Source organism: Amphibalanus amphitrite, unplaced genomic scaffold (assembly GCF_019059575.1).
Source record: "Amphibalanus amphitrite isolate SeventyFive unplaced genomic scaffold, NRLGWU_Aamphi_draft 001023F_arrow, whole genome shotgun sequence".
NCBI classification, from domain to species: Eukaryota; Metazoa; Arthropoda; class Thecostraca; order Balanomorpha; family Balanidae; genus Amphibalanus; species Amphibalanus amphitrite.
In genome coordinates this window covers 22,153-48,829 of record NW_024882517.1, presented here as the reverse complement: position 1 = coordinate 48,829, position 26,677 = coordinate 22,153, and the positions used below count along the sequence as shown (strand labels likewise).

General features: G+C 49.7%; 2 protein-coding genes across 3 annotated transcripts; one reads left to right on the top strand and one right to left on the bottom strand.

The window, feature by feature from the left end:
- Positions 1 to 1,107: 1,107 nt before the first annotated feature.
- LOC122369282 (deoxycytidylate deaminase-like) lies at positions 1,108 to 11,985 on the bottom strand. The gene is made up of 6 exons (XM_043343904.1): positions 11,756 to 11,985; positions 5,679 to 5,776; positions 5,098 to 5,339; positions 3,230 to 3,346; positions 2,810 to 2,906; positions 1,108 to 1,908 (listed from the first exon to the last, which is right to left on the bottom strand). Exons 2-6 carry the CDS (start codon positions 5,756 to 5,758, stop codon positions 1,710 to 1,712), a joined length of 735 nt encoding a protein of 244 aa, XP_043199839.1. The 5' UTR covers positions 5,759 to 5,776; positions 11,756 to 11,985; the 3' UTR covers positions 1,108 to 1,709.
- Positions 11,986 to 12,147: 162 nt separating this feature from the next.
- LOC122369280 (RNA-binding protein 26-like) lies at positions 12,148 to 26,340 on the top strand. 2 transcript variants are annotated; one of them, XM_043343898.1, is made up of 16 exons: positions 12,182 to 12,333; positions 13,432 to 13,512; positions 13,826 to 14,242; positions 14,607 to 14,812; positions 15,387 to 15,521; positions 15,866 to 16,069; positions 16,868 to 17,148; positions 17,643 to 17,819; positions 18,187 to 18,339; positions 18,948 to 19,052; positions 19,882 to 20,067; positions 20,325 to 20,558; positions 20,821 to 20,981; positions 21,269 to 21,401; positions 25,210 to 25,464; positions 25,715 to 26,340. In XM_043343898.1, the coding sequence occupies exons 2-16, from the start codon at positions 13,454 to 13,456 to the stop codon at positions 25,868 to 25,870; spliced, it is 2,862 nt and encodes a 953-aa protein (XP_043199833.1). In that variant the 5' UTR covers positions 12,182 to 12,333; positions 13,432 to 13,453; the 3' UTR covers positions 25,871 to 26,340. The 2 variants fall into 2 exon arrangements, with proteins under 2 accessions (XP_043199834.1, XP_043199833.1); XM_043343899.1 differs by lacking the exon at positions 18,948 to 19,052 and having other exon boundaries at positions 12,148 to 12,333.
- Positions 26,341 to 26,677: the final 337 nt, after the last annotated feature.

Genomic DNA, 26,677 nt, shown 5'->3' with positions numbered 1-26,677 from the left:
GTCATATGACATTAGGCTCCGCCCACGACTGCGGCATTGACCCGTGCCCATCAGCGACCTCTGTACAAACGACACCCCTGCCATCTGTGAAGGACTATGAATTACGCTGACGCTTCACGTGCTATGAGTCAATTGCAGCAGACGGTCAAGTAAATGTTAGGCTCTTGTTGACTCTTGTATATAGGACCAAGAGCCGACCATCACTCCTCAACCTACTACTCAGTCGTGCTTCGAACAAACGTTAACGATTCCAAACAAATACGATTTTCGATGTAGGGTATCTGTTTGAAATACGAGCGAGCCGTATGATGTGAAGCTCAGGCAATTAACTTATTATTGCGTTGTTCGATGGTTGCATAGCGATGTACAAATCGGCAGCTACTTGGTGACATCCGACATCCCATTATCGCATTATCTGCAACGCCATAGGCTTTAAATACAGGTGAATATTTCCTAACCTTATGTCAGTTATATGCCATCTGCCCGTCATTTGCAGCTTATAAAAAAATATATATCAGCGAACATATCAGCATTGTAGAAGCAATGCGCATTGAGCATTTATGACTCCTTAGTCATCATGTCGCTCTCTGGGCACTGTCAGCCAAGACGCTACGCACAACTCCGCCGGCTTTCGGCACCGCTCGACCGTCGCCCGTCCCCGCTCCCCGCCACAGCGAGAGTGACCGCGCGCCGGCCCGAAACCGCCGCAGGCCAAGACCACAGAGGCGGGGCTTAGCTGTGACGTCATAACGTATCACAGACTGACTGGTGATAGCCTCTACACACCGGATGAAAATCTTGCTCGAAATTTAACATTACGAGTCAATGACAAGTGCCTGAAATATTGAAATGGCGATAAAATATCTAAATTGTAAAAGTTTCGGCCTGTCTTGAAACGGCCATGTCCTGAGCTTGGTTGAAATTCCTTCACGCATTTAAAAGTAATCGCGAAAAATTAGGGTCTCAAGGGGTCTGGCGTTAACAGTAGAGGGTGAAGCAACGCTGTGAGGGTCGTCTCGGGTCATGACAAGGAGAAAATCCCTCTCTGGCTTTCAATGACTGGTTTCATTCCAAAACCAGCGCGAACACCCAACAAAATAAAAAGACCACCGAGCGCGATCTATATTTTCAATGATGCAAAATGGCGAACATGACCAGCAATTAAAATGTCAAATGCATGAATCACAAATACACGCTGGTGCGGTGTCCCAAATCAAACGTAAAAGCCAAACCAAACCACAGTGGGCGATTAATTATGACCCATCAAACGTCACTTGACCCACAGACGATGTGACCAGTGTGAAAGACACCATAGTCGCTGGAGCCACATAAAACCGGAAAAATGAAAAAGGTAGCATCATTACATCTGCAGTAGTTGCACAGCATAGACAGACAGCCGAAGGCACTGCACAAGGCACATGACACAGCACAAAGGTTATAAATTACTATATCCCAGCTGGGTGATGAGTTCAAGCTCTCGTACTCGCGTATGAGCTGGTAATATCGTTTGGAGACGCATTCACTAGCGTTATTTTAGCGTAATCGCATTAACGCCAATCACTCATCACATAAATATCTACCTAACAGATCAGATCAGTCATAAAATCACACATTTTGTCGGGCACTGTTCTGCACTCAGTTGGTGATTGCATCCCCGTCCGGTCCCTTCAGTTAGGTCCACACAGACCGTCACAGACCCTCGCGGACCCTCACAGACCCTCGTGCCCGGCCTGGTCCACCATCAGAGCGCTCAGGTTGCGGCGCACCGAGTCGGCGCAGTCCGCCGGCTCCGGCTGCGGGCCCGGGACCGGGCTCTGCCGCGGCGGCGAGTCGGGCAGCTGGCTCAGACCGCTGCGGTCGATCACGTCGAAATCAATCACAACCTGGCGACGCTTCGGTTCGTACTGGCTGCAACGGATGCAAGGGCAGCGTGATTCGTACACGTCCACGCACATACTATTTCGAAATGCTTCAGCAAAAGCATTGCCTAACTTGACGATTCATATAGTAATGATAATGTAGGTATGATTTCAAGCTTTTATGACTTAACACCTTATATAAATGTTCGTTATTCGGCTACTGCAATAGTCGTTTATTGCTTTCGTTTTTTTTTGTTTTTTTTTGGTTAGCCTCTTTCGGTCCGGCAAGATCATTTCAGAGCCAGAAGGATGATAGGAATTAGGGGGAGACATTGATCTTGGGCAGACACCCTAGAGAGTCGCCGGGGTTGAGCCCGTCCGAATGGACAGGCCGACCAGCCCCCCAAGCACTCTCTGCACCCGGCTACGGGGTGCACTCCTTCGGGAGCAGCGGTGCCGCTCCAAGGGAGCAGCCCGCATGAGATAAAGGTGCCTGTCCAGCCCGGAGGGGTTGCGGCGTGGAGGAGAAAGATTTGAGTTTCCTGAGGATGGAAGCGACAGAACGGAGGATTGTTTTCGTTTCGGTTTTTTGTTCTTTACATAGAAGTCGTTTCCAAGAAACATAAAGTTTTTATATCGACCTCGCTGCAAAGGTCGAAAATTCGAAACGAAACCAATAAATGACTTAGAAACCGAAAAACGGACAAATAAATAAGTCAAAAACCTCCCTCTCATTCTCTCCAAAGGTCAATTCAGATATGGAAAGAAAGAAAATCGAGAAGCTATCGACATTATGCCACCATCGCCTCTTCTAGATGGCGCCTCTCCCATGATATATTCCCTGAAGATCATCTTACAATATCAAAAATTAGCCAATCGTTTAATTTACGATTGATTTTTTTAGTAACTCAAACAAGGGTTAGTTAAAACGCTGAAACAGACATACTGACCAGCATTCGACTCCAGCCATCTCCAAAAGACGTTTAGATGCTATGGTAGATTTTTTGCTTGCGTGCTTGTCAGACGCATACACAACTTTGCGAATGCCTGAAACATAAAAAGAGATAAGGTTAACTGAAAAAGTATAACGTAAAGGGTAGGGTGAATGGTCAATGACATAGAGAGGATATCCACTATCCAGTAGGTATGACATATGCATCGTGAGATGTGAGACTAGTCACGAGCTTGTGATAGCAGTGAAAACTGATAAACTATCTAAGCCGTCGCAATATCCGGTCCACAATCTCGGAATGTCCGGTTCGCACACCCCTATCAAGAGGTATAGCTTAACACCAAACATAACATTGAAACTCTAAAATAAATCATGTAGGACATAGAGCAAAACACACACGCTTGTTTCACTAACATACCTGACTGGATGATGAGCTTGGCACACTCGTTGCAGGGGAAAAGTGCCACGTAGATGGTGCAGCCCTTGACATCCGCAGAGTTTTTGTTCATGATGGCGTTCATCTCGGCGTGGCATACTAAAATTGCATCAACCATTAAACAGTACAGTGGCTTCAAGTAGCATGCACAGCACAAATGCGGTAATCGGCTAAACAAATAAAGATAAGGTATAACTGTCTATACTTTCAGTTGCTCAACTCCAGCACAAGGTGATATAGCTTTCAGCTAAGATGAGGTCTAAGATAATATAAAACGGCTCAATTTTAGATCTTTATTTGGCGATCTATCAAAACATCCACACAAAAGCAAGCAAAGCATGCAGCGAGTGCTGCTTTCCGTAGTCCGCACTCCGCATGCACCCCGCACACGAACACCGAAAACCATACCATGCAGTTAGTCATAACGCGCAAAAAAGCAGGCCACACAAACACATTACGCATTCTAGCCGGCCTGCTGCAATGCAAGTAAGCTGTCGCACTTACAATGTGACAAAATGCCTGCAATCTCAGAGCAACTGTGGTTGGTGGTTACCGCGACCTTCCGCTCCTGCGCGTTACAGTCCACAGGCTCTATCGATACGTATGCATGTATGTATACCCCACATAAGGCATGCGGTATAAACATTCCCATACCATGCATCGTGCTGATAGTATGTGTATACTTTGTAAAGGTAGATGTTAGGTTCACTTTTTCTGTAGATACTTATTGTGTATGCCCATTCTCCTTCCATAAGCATGGAGTCATGATTCCCATATCCTTGAGATAGGATTAGATTATATCCGGCGCCAAATAAGTAGTTTCACGATTTCCCTTTGAATCAATGATGGCATGATCACCGGTGATCCCTATGGAAAATCCGAGGTAAGTAAGATGTAAGGACTAGAGGCTGCTGCATCCGTGAAGTTCCATCTCGCTGCGAAATATTGCCGGTCACTGAGAGCTTGTGAAGTTTGGACATTTTCAGACCGTGCAAAGGTTCAGTTATGACATAACGTCGTGAATCAGTGACTTACCCTGAAAAGCCAAAAGTTGCTGCCAAAATGGCTGGCTTGGATCAAAGGCCAGGTTTGCCAAATTGCAGCGCGTTCTAAGAAATCTTAAAAAAAAGCTCAGGGGTAGCACCCCCCACCGAGAGGCGGGAGTGGCTGGCTGATGGTGTCCCGGGTCCCTGAGCCGGACGGTCAACTAATTACGCAGTTCAACAGAGGCCAAGAAAACCCCCAGATGACTGACCGCGATACAACCAGTTTTATCTGTTCCGGATCGCCTGAATGTTTACAAAAAAAGTCCCAGACTGCAGGGAGTGTGAACTACCATGATAAAATACACACCGAAGAGTACATACAGAAAAATAAACAAATTCCTGTTATGGTTGCAGTTCATAAACAGTAAAGGAAACTACGTCTCTCTAGTCTTACTACGAATGTTATCTAAACAAAGCATCCTCAGCGACTAAGGTGTCGAGGGGAAGAACATTCAATGACGCGCCTCGGGGACCCGGGGTGTTGGTATAGAACCAGTGTTATTAGTGTTGTCTTCATCAAGTGCCTAGCTTTTGAACCACATGACTTAATTATTAACAGGAAGTGGATATAAAGCATTCTGCCCCATCCCCATTTCATTGCAAGGAATTCGAATACTCGTTTATACCATTCAGAAAATGCGAGCATTAGTCATCGGCCTATCTCCCACCTCAGCCGTTCCAGACACCCAGACTGTCACCATATGTAATACAAACCCCATGCAACCATGCATCATCATCAACAAGAAACGGTAGTGACGGCGACAAACCGCCGCCGTGAGACGGCCGTGACTGACCGTGACTCACCGTACATGTACTTGGTGTCCAGCGTGTCCGAGGCCGTCTTACTCCACGGCAGCCGGTCGTCGCTGCAGCCCAGAGGCATGCCGTTATAGCCGATGCCGACGATCTTGCGGTCGTCGTTCACGATGCACGCGCCGACCTGGGTAGCCGGGTCCTTGCTGCGCATCGCCGACAGGAAGCAGATGGCCATAAAGTACTCCTGCCACTCCAGGTAGCCGGAGCGCTTCATACTGACGGCGGAGTCGCTGGGCGGAGCAGGGGGGGGGGGGGGGCGGTCAGATGACGCCCATGCCTTCGGTTGTAATATGACACGGGACCGAACACCGATGGCAGTAGGTGTGAAATCCGAGGCCAACGGCCTAAGTCCGTTTCCAAAGAATAATTACGAAGCAGGAATTGAAGAAAATGTCGGGGCGGACAAAGTCAGCACAAAGCAGAAGGCGACCCTTCAAGTACATCGTTGAAAAAAGGCGTGGAGAGATGACACCATAAGACCGATTCCCTATCTGATGTTTTGAGAATGTTCGGTGAAGACATCAGAAGACGATGGGTGATATATAGCGTAATGTTTATTATTATTTTACCTTTTGTCTGATGCCCCGGAGCCGGCAGTTCCAGTGCTTTGTTCGGAGGACGGAACTGGATCGTTGTCTCTGGAGTCCATTTTAGCGATTAGCGGAGGCTGTGGAGCAGAAGACAGGTATTTCAATTACCGCGCAATTACGAGGAAATCTAGACGGGGTGATACCTCATCTAAGCTCCGACACTTATGAACACGGCAATGACACGATGTTTTTAACTGTTGCAGAGTACGCGGTACATGAAACGAGAACCAAAAACAATTTGTCGACTCAGTGCACGTTGCCATCCGGGCAATCAAAAAATAACACAAGTAGTCTACTGCCTTCCATGACTTTCCTATGATGATTTTACGGTTATCACTGGCTATCCAATATCGACGACAAAGAAATGCCTGCCTGCTCTCCAGCTAACGTCGAGTGAGCGACTGAGAAGAGCGTCATAGATCCGCAGCCTTTAGAATCGTCGTAGTGACGCTCCGAACTGCACCGATACTGCGCATGCTCCGGATCTATCAACACATGAACGATGACACGAACTATACCGCATTCCGCAAAAGGGGTACACAAATGCAAGACAAGGAGAAGATGTTCAGAAATGCATTAATATTTTTTTTTGTTAGTTTTTTTTTTAATGACTTACTTAACAATCCTGAAGACGTAACTATCATGGTAACCCGTTACAAACCTAGAAATGTACATATGTAAGTGCCATACCATACACCAGGTTTGTACAACTTTCTTGCAGTCAGGATCGCTGCATTGATGTGTTTGTATACAACAGAAACGGAAATCCGGAAAATATGTAGCAAAACTATTACAATGTCTTGGGAAGGGACCCCCCCTCGGTTTTTCGCGTATAACTCGCGTAAAAAAGCGGCCGATCGCGACGAAACTTTCAGTACCCTCGAGCTGATCAATTTTACACCTACGCTGAAAATTTCATGACCCTGACCCAAATGACCTTTGACCTGTCACCTACTTTTCGAGACCATGTTTTGCCGGAATCGCGATTCGGTGTATGTCGGCTCGCATTAGCCGCGCGTTTGCAGTCTTTTCGTGGTTTCAAGCGTTCAAACATGTGTTATGATGTTGCCCCCATGCAAAAGGGTGGGTGTCAAGGTCACCTGAAGGTCAGGTCAGGTCACTGACCATTGATGACCTCGGTTCACTTTTTCGAGTTTTACAGGTTTCTAGGCCAGTTTTTGGAGCTGAATTCGAATTTAGCAACCATATGAACATTAACGAAGTAGTTTTGGTGCCTTCGTAACACTTCGTAACATGTTACGAAGCTGTCAGAGGCGGTTGACACCTACTACCCGGCAGGACCCCTTCTGGTTGACCTGACCTGACCCGACCTGGCCTAAATGCATGAAGACATAATCTATCCCTCGCACGACCAGGCCATTTCTCATAACACGAACGACCAGGGGGGGGGGTTGTTACGACCCCCCCTGGCGTTTCGAAACGGAAGGTCGTAGAGCTTAGCGGAAAAAACCAACGGATTGCTCTCAACGAGATCTCGCGATTGGTGGTATATTTTTTGGTCCTAGGTCAACATTTGACCTACTTATGACCGGTCAAAGGTCAAATTTTCCGAAAAAATCAAACTTTTTCAACTTTCCGCGGCGATTGCGGCAAAACGGTGGGAGATATCGACTTGAAACCTTCACTATCGTGTTCCTTGATCAATTCTCTATCGTTTGGTATGTATTTCGTTTCCCTAGCTCTAAAAATGGCTCGTTGGGAGCGCCGGAAGTCGGCAAGGTCACAGTCGGCGGCAGAAATTCGAAAAATCAAAATTTAAATTTTTGAAATCTGATTGTATTTTTGGATTTGGGAGGTCCATTTGCTCCCTATAGAAGCTAATATTGCTGCATATTCCCATTGAGGTGACAAGAATTAGCAAAATAGTGGTTCGGGCGCTTTTCAAAAATAGTACCGGACGCTGTTCCTCTTGTGACGTCATAGCTCCGTGACCTGACCTGACCCGGTCAATTTTCTTGCACCACACGATAGCCAATGCTTGCCCCAACATGCATGGGAAGTTTCATCATGATCCATCAAACAATGTGGGTATCACCGGCAGAAAACCTAGGGATTCGGCGCACACGTTTGGTAACTGTCGGCCGGAGGCTGTACCTCTTATGACGTCATAACTCCGTGACCTGACATGACCCGATCAATTTTTTTTCGGCAAAAGATGCGCAAAGGTTGCCCCAGAGGGTATTGAAAATTTCAGCCCGCTACGACAAGCTGTTTAGCGTGCACTTCGAAAAAACCTCAGGGGGGGTTGATACAACCCCCCCCCCCTAGGCGTTCTAGGGCTATGATCAAAATTAACATGATGTTCGTGACCAGCACATCGAAAAACCGCATAGCAGCCACACTTTACGACGTTCTAATAGGTCCCGATTTTCCGAACTTTTCACTGATGAGTGTTCCCTCGGTCGCGGGGATAAACGCCGAGCCAGCCAGAGCATATAGAGAACAGCGTGCCAGGAACTTGGGAGCGTCTCCGGCTGTAGGGGCATTGGTTATAAAAGTTTTGCTGGGTTAGATCCTTTCCGTTTGATATGAGCATTTAAGTGCTGGAGGGATGTTAGGGATTAAAAGTTAGCCTGGGCGGCCACCCTGATGTTTTTTTTTTTTTTGCTGGGTTAGGCTCTTTCAGTCTGACGAGACCATTTCGGGGCCGGAAGGATGATAGGAATTAGGGAGAGACACTAGTCTGGGTGACTTGGTGACTCGTCGAGGCTGAACTCGATCAGTGGACACTGGACAGCCACCCAGTCCCGTAACAGTCACTGTACCCGGCTACGGGCGTGCTCCAGATGTGGAGCTACCCGCAAGGGATAAAGTTGCCCGTCCAGCCCGGAACAGGGTTGGAGGCGTGGAGAAGGATTTGACTATCCTAACGATGGAAACGACGTACCGGAGGACCCTGATGTGTCGCCGACCGCCGAGGATAAGCCAATCTGGATGGGCGGGTCACTCAGCCCCGCTAACGATCACCCCACCGCACCACAGCCTGTTCGTAAGGAGCCACTCGCGTCAGAATAAGGTGACCGTCCAGCCCGCATCACGTGCTTTGAGGTGTTGAGGAGAAGAATTTGCACGAATGTTCTGAGGATAGGACCGGTTATATCGGAGGGATCGGTGAAGTTTGTTAAGTTTGTTTGCTGGGCCCCGACTTCTGAGGTCATTTTGCACCCATGGGATACGGGCCTGATTTGCCTTCACATACTCGTAAGTAGTCCCTTTTGTTCAGTCGCGTGTGTCGGTGGCACGCACCCGCTTCTTGTTCCGGAGCAGGCCTCTGACCTGCCGGGCCTGAGAAATCGGGTAGCCCCAGCCGGCCCTGGCCCCCAGGGCGCACACCAGTGCCACCTTGAGTGCGCGACAGGAAGCGTGCGGTCGAGACTGTCCCGCTTGGCGGATGCCGATAACCCTGGGCACGGTCATACCCTGGGTATCGCTGGCGTGTATGTAGCGTACCTTAGCACGGCGTGCAATTGCATGTATCTGCTACTAGGTAGCGACAAATGCCCTGGTTGAACACCAAATAGATAGCATGTTCATAAAGAGAAACAATCCGTTCGTCCCGTTGCCTGAAGCTCAGTTGGTAGAGCGTCATATTTCCGGTGGTGAGAGCCAGGGTTCGAGTGGTTCAGGCGCTCGATATATGAAGGCTCCTCTCCGCACTTCGATGCTCTGCGGTTGCTAGAAGTATCTGAAAGAATCTTGGCTGGGAGCCACTAGCCAAAGCAGCTGCTGCCAGCTAGTCCGTCAGTGGGACGGACCGTGCCCGCCTGCTTCTCGATTCGTCAACTTTCGACTCGAGAGAAAAAGAATTATGAAGTGTAGGTACTGGACACCCTTATCTTTCTTCTGAGAGTCGACAGTTGCAAGAAGGTCATATGTTACGAACATTAACTTCACTATTGACCATTGCCATGCCATTTGCCAATGTCCTTCAACTTTCAAGAGTAGTAAAGTAATCTTGCTTCAATCTGCGCCGTGTCGGTGCCCCGATCGAAAAAATCGCCAATTGGCCGAAACTGGGGGTTGGAAGGGGCCGGGCGGGGGGAGGGGGGGTGGACGTGGAAGGAGTCAGGGTGGGCTGTTCCGTTCACCGCAGGAGTTTAACATTGACATAGTGGGCAGGGTCAACTTTGACTTGGATGAGTGATGCTCACGCTGGTGCCATTCATTCGCCAGGCCCATGGAAGACACATACAGTCGTCCTCAAAATTATTCATACCCTTGTTAATTTACGACATATTTTGCTTTTTTGATGAAAAGAAAACATTTTGTCGAGCTTATTTATGATTTATATATGACCAACAGGGGAATGAATAACAGCAACATACAACTGATAAAATATTCAGTTTCAGGTCTGTTTTATTCATGAATCTTTGAAAACACTCATGTTCAAAAATATTCATACCCTTGGTTTTCAGAGTTCAGTGTCTTTCTTCAGTAGTCGATAGCATATCCTTTGTTCCTTATTACTGCTTCTAGTCGGTTCCTGTAGGTGCTCACAAGCTTGCCACACGTTTCCTGTGGGATTTTGGCCCATTCTTCCCTGGCGAAAGCCTCCAGCTGGGTCAGGCTAGTCGGTTTCCTGGCCGTCACTCGGGTCTTCAAGTCCCGCCATAGATTCTCTATGGGATTCAGATCAGGACTCTGACTAGACCACTCAAGGACGCTGATATCATTGTCCTCGAACCATTCCTTGACTACTTTAGCCGTATGTTTGGGATCATTGTCTTGCTGGAACTTCCAGTTGTTGCCGAGTTCCAGCTTCTCTGCAGATTCCTTCAGGTTTTCGTCCAGAATTTGGATATAGTCCTCCTTTCTCATGGTGCCCTGGATCCTGACGAGGTTTCCTGTGCCGCGGGAAGAGAAGCATCCCCACAACATGATGTTTCCGCCACCGTGCTTGACGGTTGGCACCGTGTTCTTGGGATTGTAGGCCTCTCCTTTACTCCTCCAAACATATGCAGCATCCATGTGCCCAAACAACTCCAACTTCGTCTCATCAGACCACAGGATGTTTGCCCAGAAGTTGGAACCTTGCTGCATATTGCCTCTAGCAAGGCTCGCCTGGCCTTTGCTAGAGGCAATATGCAGCAAGATTCCAACTTCTGGGCAAACATCCTGTGGTCTGATGAGACGAAGTTGGAGTTGTTTGGGCACATGGATGCTGCATATGTTTGGAGGAGTAAAGGAGAGGCCTACAATCCCAAGAACACGGTGCCAACCGTCAAGCACGGTGGCGGAAACATCATGTTGTGGGGATGCTTCTCTTCCCGCGGCACAGGAAACCTCGTCAGGATCCAGGGCACCATGAGAAAGGAGGACTATATCCAAATTCTGGACGAAAACCTGAAGGAATCTGCAGAGAAGCTGGAACTCGGCAACAACTGGAAGTTCCAGCAAGACAATGATCCCAAACACACGGCTAAAGTAGTCAAGGAATGGTTCGAGGACAATAATATCAGCGTCCTCGAGTGGCCTAGTCAGAGTCCTGATCTGAATCCCATAGAGAATCTATGGCGGGACTTGAAGACCCGAGTGACGGCCAGGAAACCGACTAGCCTGACCCAGCTGGAGGCTTTCGCCAGGGAAGAATGGGCCAAAATCCCACAGGAAACGTGTGGCAAGCTTGTGAGCACCTACAGGAACCGACTAGAAGCAGTAATAAGGAACAAAGGATATGCTATCGACTACTGAAGAAAGACACTGAACTCTGAAAACCAAGGGTATGAATATTTTTGAACATGAGTGTTTTCAAAGATTCATGAATAAAACAGACCTGAAACTGAATATTTTGTCAGTTGTATGTTGCTGTTATTCATTCCCCTGTTGGTCATATATAAATCATAAATAAGCTCGACAAAATGTTTTCTTTTCATCAAAAAAGCAAAATATGTCGTAAATTAACAAGGGTATGAATAATTTTGAGGACGACTGTACATCCAACAGGCAACAGCCAACAGGAAATATACATGCAGACATTTTACCAAAATAGACAATAATAAGAAGTTTCCACCATATGCTCAGAAGACACCACTTACCTCCTACCCCGTCCACTTTCACCAACCTGACCACCACCACGCGCGCGCTTCCCACGCTCTCGAAAGAAAGTTTTGATGGTATATCAATATACAGTCAATATACCCTGTCAATATACTGCCTTGGTTTTGATTATGGCGGGCAACAAGGTTACACAAATTCAAGGCTGGATAATTGTTCGTTTCAAACAGTTTTCAGCTGACTCCGTTGTACAATAATTCCAAGTGAAAATGGCTTTTTCACTACAATCTATTCATTCAATTTCAAGGTAAAAATTAAAATTTAAAAGTTGATTCAAATTAAGTTTAAAAATTAAAATGGTGAAAAATATTGAGTAGGAAAATAAAAGCGACAAGTACTAGTACTTATTACTCGTTCCCAGAAAATTACCATCACTATTGAGTTTTGCACGAGGCAGGCGACATTTCTCGAAGCAATCGGATTCTGAGGATTCTGTGGCCGTTTCTATTGTGATAATTCGTGTTTGCTCCTAGTCATTGGAATGCTTGTGTGCTGATTAAATAGGTTGGTCCTGCTGAGACCAATTCACCTGTTCTGCTTAGTATTACGCACTTCAAAGGTAGGTGACAGGTTCATGTTGTTCTCGATGCATGCTCAAGCCTGCATTTGTGGCGCAATCCTATATTCAGGTGTTTCGTGTACCAATCAGGACAGAACCATTTGTTTTGTCAATGCTTACATGTACATAAGAATTCACAGAATAATTCTAAACTAAATGTTTGATTGTTTATGTCAGGTGTGTATTATTGGTAGGTTGAGGCATGCGGGAACTGCAACCTGTACAACATATGGTGCCGGGCTTCAGCTTGGATGTGATGCATGTCTGTGATGGAGTCATATATGCTCTCATTTTTCAAGCTTTTGTTTAGTTTGCCTGTCATGTATCTCAGTTTGTAGAGTTTTGACTGTTGGATTCCAAGTGCGGGTGGTGAGAACGGTTTGAATGGAATTGCCAGACACTGACACATGACTTTTTTTATTTAACATTTATCACTTGTGATGGAATGGTCTGGTCTGGAAGCTGGTGGGAGCGGCCGCAGTCAGCTGAAGTCAGTTGATAAGGGTGTGCACTGTGCAATACCCAGCTTTGATTGGCACACAATATGTATATATGTCTTAATTCTCCTTTTACTTAGAATTGCCCAATTTAGATTTTATGCCCATGACTGCCTATTCATAGCTAGGCCTATGCAACAGGCTCTGCTTGGTTGGGTTCCAGCTCTGTGAATCTGTCCATTAAACATTGGAGCTAAATTTCTTTAAAAAAGTAAGCTCATCGGCAAGCACTTGACTTCCTAAAATGCCGAGCTAAGAAGGTTTAACAGACTTTTGTTACCCTATACAAATATGCACATTTTCACCTGATATCCCACAGCTTTTCAGGCTATGTAAAGACATCCAAGCATAGATCTCTGACTTAAGATATTAACCAACTAATCCAGATAAATGATGCTCTGGCTAGACATTTTAGAATGACAGGCTAGAGTTTTCCTGCTAAATTTTATTCTTTTTGAGAATTTAAAGGGGAATTTCTAAACTGCTTGTCTGATTTGGCTCAAAGTTTGTATGTATGTGCTTTCAATGCTAGGGATTGTAAAGGAATAAGTAATTAGTTCACACAATTATGGGAAATCTAATCTTCTCTTTCATTTTGCAGAGTACCTGAAAATACATTCATCATGATTGTGGAGAAACCAGAAATCCTGAAGCAATGGATGACAGAGACAATGGAACCTCTGTAAGTGACAATATTGAATGAAAATGTTTTTTTGTGTTGATTTTTATCTTTCCTGATGTCTGTCAGGACTAAGAGATGCTTGTTCAGCTTGGAAATGAAGCCATTGTAGTTTAGTTTGGACAAATAATTAGAGCAAGATTAATGTCTAACATTTATTGTCTTTTATGTTGTCAGTCTGGATGGACTCCATGACAAAGTGCCTAGTGACAATGCTATGACAAGGAACTTAAATTTTTGTTATGACAGATTTACTTAGTGTCTGAATGTCTTGTTTGCATGCCATGTCTAAATGTTTTTGTGGCCCTTCACCTAGGTGTGATGCTGAGCCCGGCAAGCTGGCCAAATACGTGCTGGCCCTGATCAAGAAAGACATGCCGCCTCAACAGCTACGTGAGAGCATGAAAAACAACCTGGACATCTTCCTGCACGACCAGGCGGCGCCGTTCGTGGACCGGCTGTTCGAGACGCTGGAGACCAAGTCGTACATGCCTCAGGCGTCGCCGGACTCGACCACGCAGGCGGCGGCCGGCGTATCGGGCACGGCGGCCGCCCCGGTGCCGGCCGACTCGGCCCGCCGGCGCGTCACAGAGCCCGAGGGCACGGGCCGCGGCCGCGGCGACCGGCGACCCTCGTCGCGGCCCCGCGACCGGGACGAGCGTGCCGAGCGGCCGGAGAGGAAACGGTCCTGGGAGGAGCGCCGGCGCCGCTCTCCGCCGCCGCGCGACCGACGGTCAGTCCGCCTCCCCTCACTGGCATATTCCCTGTAAATGTGCAGCACCAGACTGTGCTTGAGGGAATGAACTGTTATTATGCACCTTTCCGTGTATTTTATTGTAAAATCGAGTTATTTCTTTTTTGTTAGTTATTGAAGGTAAGCATAGTATCAATTTGCAATGCCTTTTTCGTTGCATTTATTTATCCAAATTCAAAAGATTGTTTTAATTCATTTGATGCTATTTTCATTACCGTCATCTCGCACTTTATTATCGAGAGCACATCCTGTGGCTGACAGCGATAGTCGGAAGTCCGTGCACTCATGTCGTGAACGTGTGTAGTTTATCTGTAGCTGACATCCTGTGTGTATCGGCCGGCAGAACGCGTCGCTCCCGGTCACCGCCCCGGCTGCGCACCAAGTCTCGCTCACCGCCGCGGCCCAAGTCCAAGTCGCCGGCCAGGAGCGGCAAGTCGGCGGTGACGGCGCGCTCGTCGCGCAGTCGCAGCCCCCGCTCTCGGTCACGGTCGCGCTCTCGATCTCTGTCGAGGTCGCGATCTCCGCGCTACAACCGCAGCAAGTCGCCCAGTGAGTGGTCGGGTGCCGGGGGAGGGGGCCGGACCGGGCCGGTGGCCAGCCGCTGACCGGGGGACGGGCGACGTGGGAGGGAGGGCGGAGGTCGGGCACGCGGCCAACGCCCGGGGGTCGGCCGGACGATGCTGAGGGTTGGCGGCCGTGATTAACGGGCTGGGTAGGTGGGAGAGGCCGCCCCGAGGGACCAACAGGACGGCGATTGTTTGGGTTGGCAGTGTCGTTATGGACAACAGATCTGATCGCTCTCGGTTGGTGACCTGAGAGCTCTATTCTTTAATCCACTGATAGGTGATTGTGAAACGGCAATAGTTTATTGCGAAACGGCATCGCTACTCGCGAACAAAGCCGTTCTGCTCGTCTCCATCTCATACAAACTGAGACGATATCCATTTGATGAATAGATTTCTAATCTAAATATGATTGCGTCCGAAGTGCAGGCCATTTCTGAGCTCTTGCCTCAGTAATTGTTCGGTAAGTGGCCGCAGGCTCCGCTGCATCTACCCCAGCTGACTTCGTGTATCCCCACTCCACTGACCCCAACTGACCCTGTGCGCGCGCCTGTCTGCAGTCAAGTTTGACCGGTCGCCGCCGGCCGGCTCCGAGGCCGAGCGGGTGCCCGAGCCGGGCTCGGCCGTCTCGGATCTGCGTCAGAAGCTCAATGCCTCCGGGGCGTCCGGAAAACAGCGCTGCAGAGACTACGACGGTCAGTCGGCTGCGGATTACCTGGCGACGGTGTATGGGACGGATCGATGTCATTTATACTTCTTCCTGTGATTTTCACTAGCTACCAATAACAGACCTAAAACGCTGTAACCACAAAATAGAGTCATTAACTGGTATTTATCATAGTCAGTTAATTATTGTCTACAAATTGGTCCTACACTTCAATCAGAGCCCGGCTGTTTTTTGCGCATTTGGTGGTAATAAACGATTTTTTAAAATAAGTCATTAAAGTAGGCTGCGTTGAGGGCATTCACGCTAGCATCTAACCAGACTATCGGTTTGCCTTGTGTATTTGACCGCCTACCCCGTCTCGCCCCGCTGCAGAGAAGGGCTACTGTATGCGCGGCGACCAGTGTCCGTATGACCACGGCCTGGACCCGGTGATCCTGAACGACGTGTCGCTGCCGCTGCCCGACGCCCTCAAGTACACCCAGCCGCCTCCGGCCTCCGTAGTGTGCGCGCCACCAGTGACTGTGCCGCCGCACTTCAACCCGCTGGTGCAGCCGCCGCCGCGGCCGACCGTTGTGGGTGAGTGGCGGTCAGCTGTGACCCGGGGCGGGCGGCCGACCGGTCTGGTGTGCGCCGCGCGCCGCCCGCGACCGGAGCGGGCGGAGCCGGCTTTCACCGACTGCCACTGCGAAGGGTGAAAGCGCCGGACGGAGTGGATACTAGAGATGTGCGGGGCTGATTGGTGCGTGGGGTTTGCACAACAGACTTGTGTTAAAGCTGCTCGTGGCGCAGCTCAGTGAGTGGTTACTGTTCGGGTCAAGCTGTATCAATCTTCATTACAGTCATGACGTAATTCAATGCTCTAATGGCGATTATGTCGTCGGGAGTTAGACCTTCAATCGGAAAAAGGTCGATAAACGGAACGACGCCCTTTCAGAACGCTACTGGCCGGGTCTCCACGGTATATTCTCCGAAAACTAATGCGTAAATGTTCAATAATCGCAACTAATGCGTAGTACACATATATGACCGTTATGCCCTAAACTCGTCTAGACCGGTTGTTACGCAAGACATGTTTTTATATTCGGGCTGGCCGTACGCTCGCGCTGTGTTGGCATATGGTTGGCATGCTGGGTGGTGATGAAATCGTTATATTTACCGACCGGCCGGCGGTCGGCTGGGTCCAGCCCGGCCTGAACTGCGCCGGCCGGTGTTATGGTGTACGCCACATTTTGTGGTGTAAATGTCTGGTCAGCCGGGCGTCCAGTTACGCTGTGTGTGGCCGATATGGGTCATTCCTGGGATGTCGGGGGTCGCGGCGGACGGAGGTGTCTCCCTGTGCTGACCCGGTTCCGGTCTGTGTCGTCTGTCCCGCAGAGCCGTACAACCCGGACGCGCCGTCTCTGACGGTGACGGCTCCGGCCCCGGTCCCGGTGCCCGGCTGGCTGCCGCTGGCCAACTACTCCCGTCCGCCGCCGCCGCATGTGCGCCCCTACTACCCGGCGGCGCCGGCGCCGGTCACCGCGGCGCGCCAGCTGCTCAGCGTACAGGTGCAGGGCCCGCCGGCGGCGGCCGCGCCGGCCGGCCCGGTGCCGGTCGGACCGCGGCCCCGGCACCCGTACACGGCTGCCGAGCGCGGCTGGGCCGGCAGGGACCCGGTGAGTCGCCAGGTGGGGGAGGACGGGGGCGGGGGCGGCCGCCCAGGGCTGGCACGAATACCGTGACCAGAATACAGCGGTGTATTCTGGTCACCGGCAGCGGCTATCGGACCACGCGGGGTGCCAGTTTTTGTGGGGACGGTCGTACGATGTGGGGAGGGGAGGGGGAGACTGGGCTAGAATCCAAGTACCTGGCCTCGATTCAGCTGGGGCTGATTCCACCACCCCTTTTTGTCTCAGAATATTATACTCTAACGGGGTACACCTTTTGCCTGGCGTCGGTCGTAATTTTTATAGTTGTTTGCTGATCGAATGGTAAACGTCAATCAATGACATGTCGATGATCATAAATCGACTTCTGGAATAGACACCTCCCGCTATTTTGCTCCCTAAACTCAACCCGAGCTCTCAGTGTGTGACGGTACGCCGTATTTTAATTATTGCCACGTGTTTCTGCCGTTAATATATCCCTATCTTTCTGTGCCCCCGTTCAGAACGAGCCGCCCCGGAAGCGGGGTCATTTCGACATGAGTCGGCTGGGCGGCGCGCCGCGTCCCCGGTTCGACCCGGCCAACTGCAGTCTGGAGCTGAAAAAGGTGCCGGCCGGCCTGAACCAGATCACCCACCTAAACAACCACTTCGTCAAGTTCGGCAAAATCACCAACATCCAGGTACGGCGACGGTGATGGGAATTCGAAATGTGTGAATTAATGGGAGAGTTCTAGTTTCCTTTAACTGCTACATTAATTGGTGAATGAAATGAGCGTACAATCTCCTCGCCGCTGAATTAATTTGAAGGCGACCAGTTTTTTATCGACACCGAAGGAAGTTTCCGATAAGAGCAAGGGTAATTAAGTACTGAGTTGCGCGGCTCCGTTATCCACGTTTTTCCACGCGTTTTGCATTGTGCCCATCGCTGACTCAGCTCTCCAACTCGTCCCGACCCCCCCCCCCCCTTCCTCCGGCCCTTCTGGTTCCTCACTCGGTCTCTGGCCCGTCCCTTTGGCCCACCGCTCTGACTTGACCCTCTCCCTTTAGGTGTCGTTCGGCGGTGACCCGGAGGCGGCGCTGGTCACGTTCAGTAACCCGGCCGAGGCCAAGGCTGCTTACAAGTGCACGGAGGCCGTGCTCAATAACCGCTTCATCAAGGTGTTCTGGCACAACAAGGAGCGGGAGGAGGCGGCCGGAGAGGTGAGTGTCCGACTGACGTGTCCCCGCTCCACCCTCTCCATGCATTTGCCGTAGGACTGCCGGCTTAGTCAACGTTTGTCTATTTACGTCAGTGATTTATACTTAATGCAGGTCTTGAGGGCGAACAAATTCATAAGTTGTTACGCTCCATCGTTGTATAGTGAGGTGAAGGCGCTAAGACCTCAGCTGCTCTACTAACTGTGGGATGATTGTATGGTCATGGTTGGCAGTATTGTCGTGGTGAATTGATGTCTTAATTTTGGAAGATGGCGTGTCGTCTATCGATTGCTCTTTCAGCATTTGTCGGCTGTTGTGACTTGGCGGGATAATGGGTGCGTTTTTTGTGTCCGTGTTTTGTTTGCTGTTTGTTCTAAATAATGTGAAATCGTGTCTTATTTAGACTCGTCTCTTGTCTTGACAAGCTGGACAATGACTATAAACCAAAAACGGCTACTGTCCGATTAGATTAGGAGACTGAAAGCCGTTGATGTGACCATTCGTCTGTGTGTAATATCTATTTGAGAGGTCCGGATAGGCCGGTTCGGTCTGGGGTGGCACTGGGCCCTGGGGGGTGACCGGTGACCTGAGGCCGGGCCCCGGTGTCACAGGCGGCCGGCGGGGCGGTGGCGGCGGCGGCTCCGCGCGCGCCGGTCCGGTCTCGTCTGGGAGTGGTGACTGCGGTCAGCTCGCCGGCCGCGGCTACCCCCGCCCGGGTAACTGCGAGACCCACTCTGCCCGCGCCCACGCCCGGCCCGCTTGTCGGTGTAGATGGGTGACCGGCCCCGGCCCGCACCCGCGCACGCTGCTACTGCAGACAGCCTGTCGCACGGCGCTCTATTAGTCTCTCTAGTCCATGGACAGTCCTTCTCCATTCTGTCCGCTTTGTGGGGGTCGAGCGGCCTCGTCTGTCTCCTCGTGGGGTCTGAAAGCCTGGTGGAGGCAATCAGTTCGCTTGGTCGGCCTCTAGAAACCGCTAGACCGATCGTGAGGTTGCAGTTTTTATGCTTATGTTCCAGCTGACCGTGCTTCCAGTCTGTTTCTGTTCAGTACATATTATGGCTGGCATTCCCACTGATTCTCCTTTTATTTTGATATGCCTTTGTAGCTCGTACTTTTGGCTTATTTCTTTATTCATGTGTTTCATCTTATCCTCAGTTTTGCTTCTATCTTTTACGGCTATCAGTTTTCTGGCCGAGTAGCTATATAGCATACAGCTGCGGTCCCGCTTGCTGTTTATCAAATTAATGGTCCCCTGCATGCTGATTTGGCACATGCACATAATTCACATTTGCATACGCATTGCGTGTTTTTTTTTTGCATCGTTGAAAATTTTATTGTTTAAGACCTTGTATATATTCGCAACCTCTTTTTAAACATTCAGTACGATTTTGATGAACAGTTAATTGTTTGACTGTTATCATCGCTACCACGTCGTTAGCCGCGGCCATGTATTCCGACCCTGCCGTTGCCGTACTATCCCTCCCCCCGCCGCTGGTCCGCGCCCGTCTGACGGTCCCCGTCCGTCCGTCCGTGCGCCCGCAGGTGGTCCAGGTGTCGGCCGGGACCGCCGGCCAGCTGACCCGCACCGTCACCAACCCTGACGTACTGCGGCAGCAGGCCGAGCAGCAGGCGGCCGCCAAACAGCAGAGCATCGACGCTATCAAACTGAGCCAGGAGAAACTGGCCGCCACCGTGACGCTGCAGGCCAAACACATGGAAAAACAAAAGGTACGTAGCAAGCCTGAAGGAGAGTAGCTGAGAGGATGCAGGGTTTAGCTACCGCTGGTTCGCGCAGCGAGGGTTTCGTTTTTGTTTGAGGTGAGTTTTGTTGAGCTGTCAGCTGTATATTGTCAAAATCAGAGGATTTTGATATAGCTGAGTTGCAAACTTCTTTCACTAGAGAAATATCATGAAACCGGTGACAAGCTCGCAGGTTTCCTCGTTGCTGTATGGCTCCACCAATCTCACACTGCTCGTTTTCGCAGGAGATGCTCAAGCTGGCGGCCGACCTGAAGAAGCGCAAGACGGAGCTGTTGGAGAAGCAGCTGGCGCAGCAGAAGGCGCTACTGGCTAAGCTGGAGAACAAGTCGCTGAAGCCCGAGGAGCGCCAGAAGATTGTCACCACCGTGAAGGCGCTCCAGGTGGCCATCGACAAGACGCGCGCGGAGGCGCTCTCGGCCGTGGAGCGGGAGTTGCCGGCGGCGCGCGCCAAGGAGGTGGTGAGTGTGACTCGGGACGGGGACAAGCGGTCGTGGAATGGTGCGTTTGAGATATATCTTCGGGGCATAAGATCCTTTGACCTGCCTCTTAGCTTGTGACATTTATTTTTTAATCCTGAAATATAACAGAAAATATGAAAAAAGCTGTTGAATTTCGTTTCACCGTGTTGAAGGTTTCCAGTGCTCGTTTTTTCCGTTATGTGCTCCGTTGAAACCCCCTCTCCGTCCCTCGCTCTGACTGCCGTCTCTCTCGCCGTCTCAGGCGGAGCGGGAGGTGTTGGATGCCGAGATGGACCTCTACCAGAAGCAGCAGGCCGGCGTGGACACCAGTCAGCTGCAGCGGCGCGTGCTCGAGCTCAAACAGCAGCTCAGCTCGCTGTCGCGCGGACGCGGCCGGGGTCGGCCCGTCACCATGCGCGGCAGGTGAGGACGTAGGGTGGTGCTCGTTGTCGTGGGCAGTGGCACCATATTGAACGGCGTAGTTTGTCTTTTGTTGGCTACCAATGGTTGTAACATAACTGTAGTACGATTTTTTGGCCCAATAAGAATAGTTGCACCTTTTTGTCGCATATGATCACCACATCACTCATATTTAGACACAAGTTTAGGTGAAATGTGGAAGGTTATTCGAAGCTGATATCCTTGCATGGAGCTAGATATGTGCGACTGGTTGATGCTGACACCATGTTTCTCCTTCCTCCAACTCTCAGGGGCCGGGGCCGCGGCAGCCTGAGCTACGTCCCCGGTCAGCAGCGGACCACGACGGTGGACCGGCGGCCGACCAAACTCAACATCTCCGGGTACGAGCTCGACGAGAAGACGGCGCTGCTCGCACACCTCGCGGTGAGTCGGGACGACGGGAGAGACGCGGGAAACCGGTCCGGACTCCGGGGAACGGGCCAATCGGCCGGAGTTTGTGACGTTTGGGGTAACCGGACAAAAAGTCAAAAGGAATAAAGTCAAAAGACAAATAGTCAAAAGACAAAAAGTCAAATGCAAAAAGTCAAACGGGATAAAAGTAAAAAAGATAAAAGTCAAAACGGATAAAAGTCAAAAGACAAAAAGTCAAAAGCAAAAAGCCAAAATGTGCAAAAGTCAAAAACGCAAAAAGTCAAATGACAAAAAGTCATAAATGCAAAAAGTCAAAAGCAAAAAGTCAAAACGTGTAAAAGTCAAAAGACAAAAAGTCAAAAATGCAAAAAGTCAAAAGGATAAAAGTCAAAACGGAAAAAGTCAAAAGACAAAAAGTCAAAAATGCAAAAAGTCAAAAGGATAAAAGTCAAAACGGAAAAAGTCAAAAGACAAAAAGTCAAAACGTGTAAAAGTCAAAAGACAAAAAAGTCAAATGGAAAAAAGTCAAAAGACAAAAAGTCAAAAGCAAAAAGTCAAAACGGGTAAAAGTCAAAAGACAAAAAGTCAAAAAAAGGAAAAAAGTATAAAATAGAAAAGTCGAAGTCAAAGTCTGAAATAAAAAGTCAAAAGGATAAAAGTCGAAGCATCGATCTTTTCATCTTTTGAAAAATATTATACAGCGCAACGTACCCTACCCAGTACCCACTGAAGTTGTAAGGAACATGTGAGTACGCGAGGGATTCTGACAGCCGGGGTCCGCAGCAGCGGGGCAGGGACGCTGGCTGCGGTGGTGGGGCCCACGCTCACATAATACGCGTTGAGCGCTTCCGGCGTGCACGCTGGCGCAGCAGCAGTGGCACTCTTCCCCGCCCCGATCACCGGCCGCAGCACTGTCCACATCCTCGCCGGTCCTGCCTCACGCAGCTGGTCAGCATAGTATGCCGCGTGCTCACGTCTGATGGCCGCTCGACACTGCCGGTTCACCACCGTATACTCGGCGCGCGGGCCGAGCAGTGCGCGCCGCCGCGCCAGCAGCGCTCGCGTGGCGTCCGTGGTGCGCGGAGCACCGGGCGGCGGCAGCCCCTCCCCCATGGGAGCGAGTGAAAAGCAGTGCCTCCTCTAAGCAGTTTTGACTGGGGGGCCCGATCACGGGCAATGACTAAGGTAACCCCTACCAAAAACGTCTAAGACTAAAAAATGACTAAGGTACCCCTCAGTGACCAGTTTGGAGGATGACTGCGGGGGCTGCAGCTCCCGCAGTTAACATGTTAGAGGAGGCATGGGTGTCGTTTTGTATAGGCATGGTAGGGCCCGAGCCAGCTACCAATAATTTTGGAAATTTAACATTATGCCTATGGCGTTGCGTGGAAAGAATCGATTTGAATTGGCAAAAATTTACATTAGAGCCCTACCAAAATTTTTTTGGAAAGTGTCGCCCCTGAGAGGAGGCCGTGGTGAAAAGCCAAAACCTCAAAATATAAAAATACCATGTGATTAACGCTTAAATGACGTCAATGGACTTAACCCTATTCCTGGCGGGGGGGGGGCCTCAGGAGCCCCCCCACTGAGGTTTTTTGGTTATATCTCCCAAACGCGTTGAGCTAGGAAGCTCAAATTTTCTGACTTTTCCTAAAAGGCTTCTACGCAACATGTCTGAAAATTTTGAGTTGATCTGACCTCAGGTCAGGTCACCAGAGGCGGTTTGGTGACGCTACCTCAGAAAAGTTTGCAATCACGCCAGAGCTAGAGTTTTTGACCGATCAATTTCTTCTCTTCAGGGTTTAGTTAGGGTACCAGTATGCGCAATTTGTATATCTCGGAATTTTGATATCGGTGACCTAAGGTCAGGTCAATTTCGCGACCTCCCCATTATAAGTCAATGGGGGAAAAATCAACTCCCTGTTTTTACCACTAAAACGGGTCGGAATGGCCCCATATACCATACATGACTTCATATACGATCAACCTTCACTACCTTGAGGTCTGTTTTGCTGTTGGGCAGCTGTGAGGTCATGTGACGTCATCAAAGGTCACCAAAGGTTTTTGGCCAATAACTCCGTACAGGAACAAGATACAGACGCGTGGATGGTCTCATTGTGTTCAGCTCGTCAAGACGCATCGAATGTTATACATGATGACCTCGAGGTCACGTGACCTGAGGTCAACCTTTGACCTTGACCTTTCGAGGTCAACATATTTTTTCATTTTCACATTTTCGACCCCTGTGACGTCATCTTTGACCTGACCTGAAAATGACCTTAGTAAAAATTGTAGATCTTGGCCGTGCGTATCCGATGCCGTTTACCGTTTGTCGCTATCTTGCTTCGTTCTCGAGATCTCAGGGGGGGGGGCCGAATCGGCCCCCCCCGCCAGTTTCTTGTCCCGGCGGAGCCCGCCAGGAATAGGGTTAAAGTAAAAAATACAAAAGACGAGATAATTTCAAAATTTTGAGTTGCAATTTTTGTCCCCTCAACTTTCAACCTACCCCATCAACTTTTCAAACGTTCCCGGGTCACCACTGCCCCATCGTGCAATTCCAGTGCTATGGCAAAGTTTTATCTGAAAGTTTAAACGTGCCCGATAGACTGGACGCGGTCCCCTCCGTCCACTCACGCTCTCTGGTCTCTGTACGGTCATCGCTGACTGGTCCAGCATCCAACGCGCTGGGTTTATAGAAATTTGGTTAAAAGAAATGAACATATTTTAATGAACGAATCCATTAAGTAATAAAATGAAAATGATTCACAGGTTATTATTACATGTGGGAGCACTGGCGCTGGAACTTTCTCAATGTTGGAGCCGGGCTCGAGGCAGTTTGAACTCATTTCTTTCCATGCAACGCCATAGGGTTAATTACGAGCGAGCGGTGTCTTATGGTTTTTTAGATACCTATATGACTTTTTACTTTTTACTTTTTCTTATTTGACTTTTTCCATTTGATTTTTATCATTTTGACTTTTTTGCCGTTTTTTCACTTTTTGTCTTTTGACTTTTCGCGTTTTTTGACTTTTTGCCATTTGACTTTTTGCTTTTGACTTTTTGCGTTTTTGACTTTTCGCCATTTTGACTTTTTGCCATTTTGACTTTTTGCCATTTGACTTTTTTGCTTTTGACTTTTTTCTTTTTTGACTTTTCGCCATTTTGACTTTTTGCCATTTGACTTTTTGCTTTTGACTTTTTGCGTTTTTTACTTTTTGCCATTTTGACTTTTCGCCTTTTGACTTTTTGCTTTTGACTTTTTGCGTTTTTGACTTTTCGCCATTTTGACTTTTTGCCATTTGACTTTTTGCATTTTTGACTTTTGGACGTTTTGACTTTTTGCCATTTGACTTTTTGTCTTTTGGCTTTTATCCGTTTTGACTTTTATCCATTTGACTTTTTTCCATTTGACTTTTATCCATTTTGACTTTTTGCATTTGACTTTTTGTCTTTTGACATTTTGTCTTTTGACTTTTTGTCCTGGAATCGACGTTTGGCCTAGCTCTTCGTCAAAATATGTTTTTCTTTGTGATTGCTTTTTCAGTTAAATCTTTCCAATGTTTCGGTTGCTGTTATTCAACGCTGAATGAGTATCATATGCGGCAATCATGATCTAAGCTCAGATTCGGGGCGAAAGAAGAGCATTTAGAATTAGCTGGTAATTGGCTGGATGACAAGCATTTGCATTTCGTAGCATTTTACAATCGACGATTTAATATGCACTGCAGTTTCCATCGACGCGTTTCCGGCCTCGCCACCGCCTGCCAAGTGCCAACACGCATCGTCCCCTGACGGGCGCCTCCTCTGTGCTCCGTTTCAGCAATATGGCGAGATCGTGGACTGTCAGAGCGACGACGCCACGCCCTCGGTGGTGGTCCAGTTCCGCAGCCGACAGGAGGCCGAGGCGGCGCACAACAAGGGCCGCCAGTTCGGCGACCGGCTGCTCACCGTCAACTGGCACACGCAGCCGGCGTCCGCGCCGCCCGCCGCCGCCGCCCCGGCTACAGGAGCGGCGCAGACGGGTGCCGAGGAGCCGACCGCAGCAGCAACAGCGGCAGCTGCAGCAGAAAACAAGGTGAGCACTGGTCACTGATCAGGGAATGATGACATGGGATGCTGAAAAAATGTGACGTTATGCGTGGGCGCCAATGTTTGTTTGCATGTCGAGCTTCTTACATTCAACCGGATAGCATTTGGATGGCGGAAATCAATGTCACGAGCAACGGCTTTGCTTCCCGACATCCAAGTCTGTGATCTATCAGTCGCTTGTGTCCTGCTGTAATATCCAGTCGCTGACGCCGCTCCCTCCCCGTGTGTCCCGTCAGTCTCCGCCCGGCTCTGTGGTCGAGATGGACCTGCTGGCCGAGGACGAGGATGTCGAGCTGGACAGTCTGGCCGCCGCGCCGGCCGACGACCTGCTCGCCGGAGACGAGGAGGAAGAGGAAGAGGAACACGAGGAGGAGCGCTCCTGGAGGCGATAGCCGCTCAGAGGCCGGCCGGCCGGCAGTCGGCTGACCTGACCTGCCGGGACCGCCCGTCGGCTACCTCGGACCGGGCCACGGTGGCCGGCGTACCTGTGTTGTTTGCACGCCCGCTCGCGTTAATTATAGTTACCTTTTCGCTCTATATCTCTCTTTCGTTCTGTGGTCGGCGCTATGTGTGCGGTGTGGCGCGGCGGCCGCCGGGGCCGCGCGGCCGGATGTACGGTGTGCGGTTCAGGGCGAGCGCGGCCGGATGCCGTGGACTCGACCCCGCGGAGATGGGATGGATTGCCGAGTTGCTGTACCCTTGTTGTGTCGATATAAGCACAGTGCCTCCCGCCGGCGACTGCAAAGGAGATGTGCTATTCTCCTCGCACGCAAAAAAAGATAAGCAGTTCGCCTGAATAAAAAACACAAAAAAGCCAAGCTGGCAGCACAAAAAAAAAACAATATGGCGGGAGGCACAACAAATAGTTGGTGGATTTTAATCACAGATTCAGCTCCCAGACTCCGTGAGGAGGGTTGAGCTCGGGCGCTGACCGCCCTGAGGGGCAAACTACGGTCAGCGTCCTGTCGGCTGGCTGGTAATTACCAGCACCGACAATCCTTAATCCCGCCAGCCCCCAGCCTTCCTCAGTTCCCCGCCACCCTAGCACTCCTAATCCGGGTCCCCATCACCGCGATTATTCGGTCATCTTCCAGTTCAGGCCACAAACGTCGAAGGTCCAGAGTATTGCGCAGCCTCTACCACCATCCTCATTCCTCAGTGTGAACATTACCTACCCGACCATGAGCTGAGGAAACTCG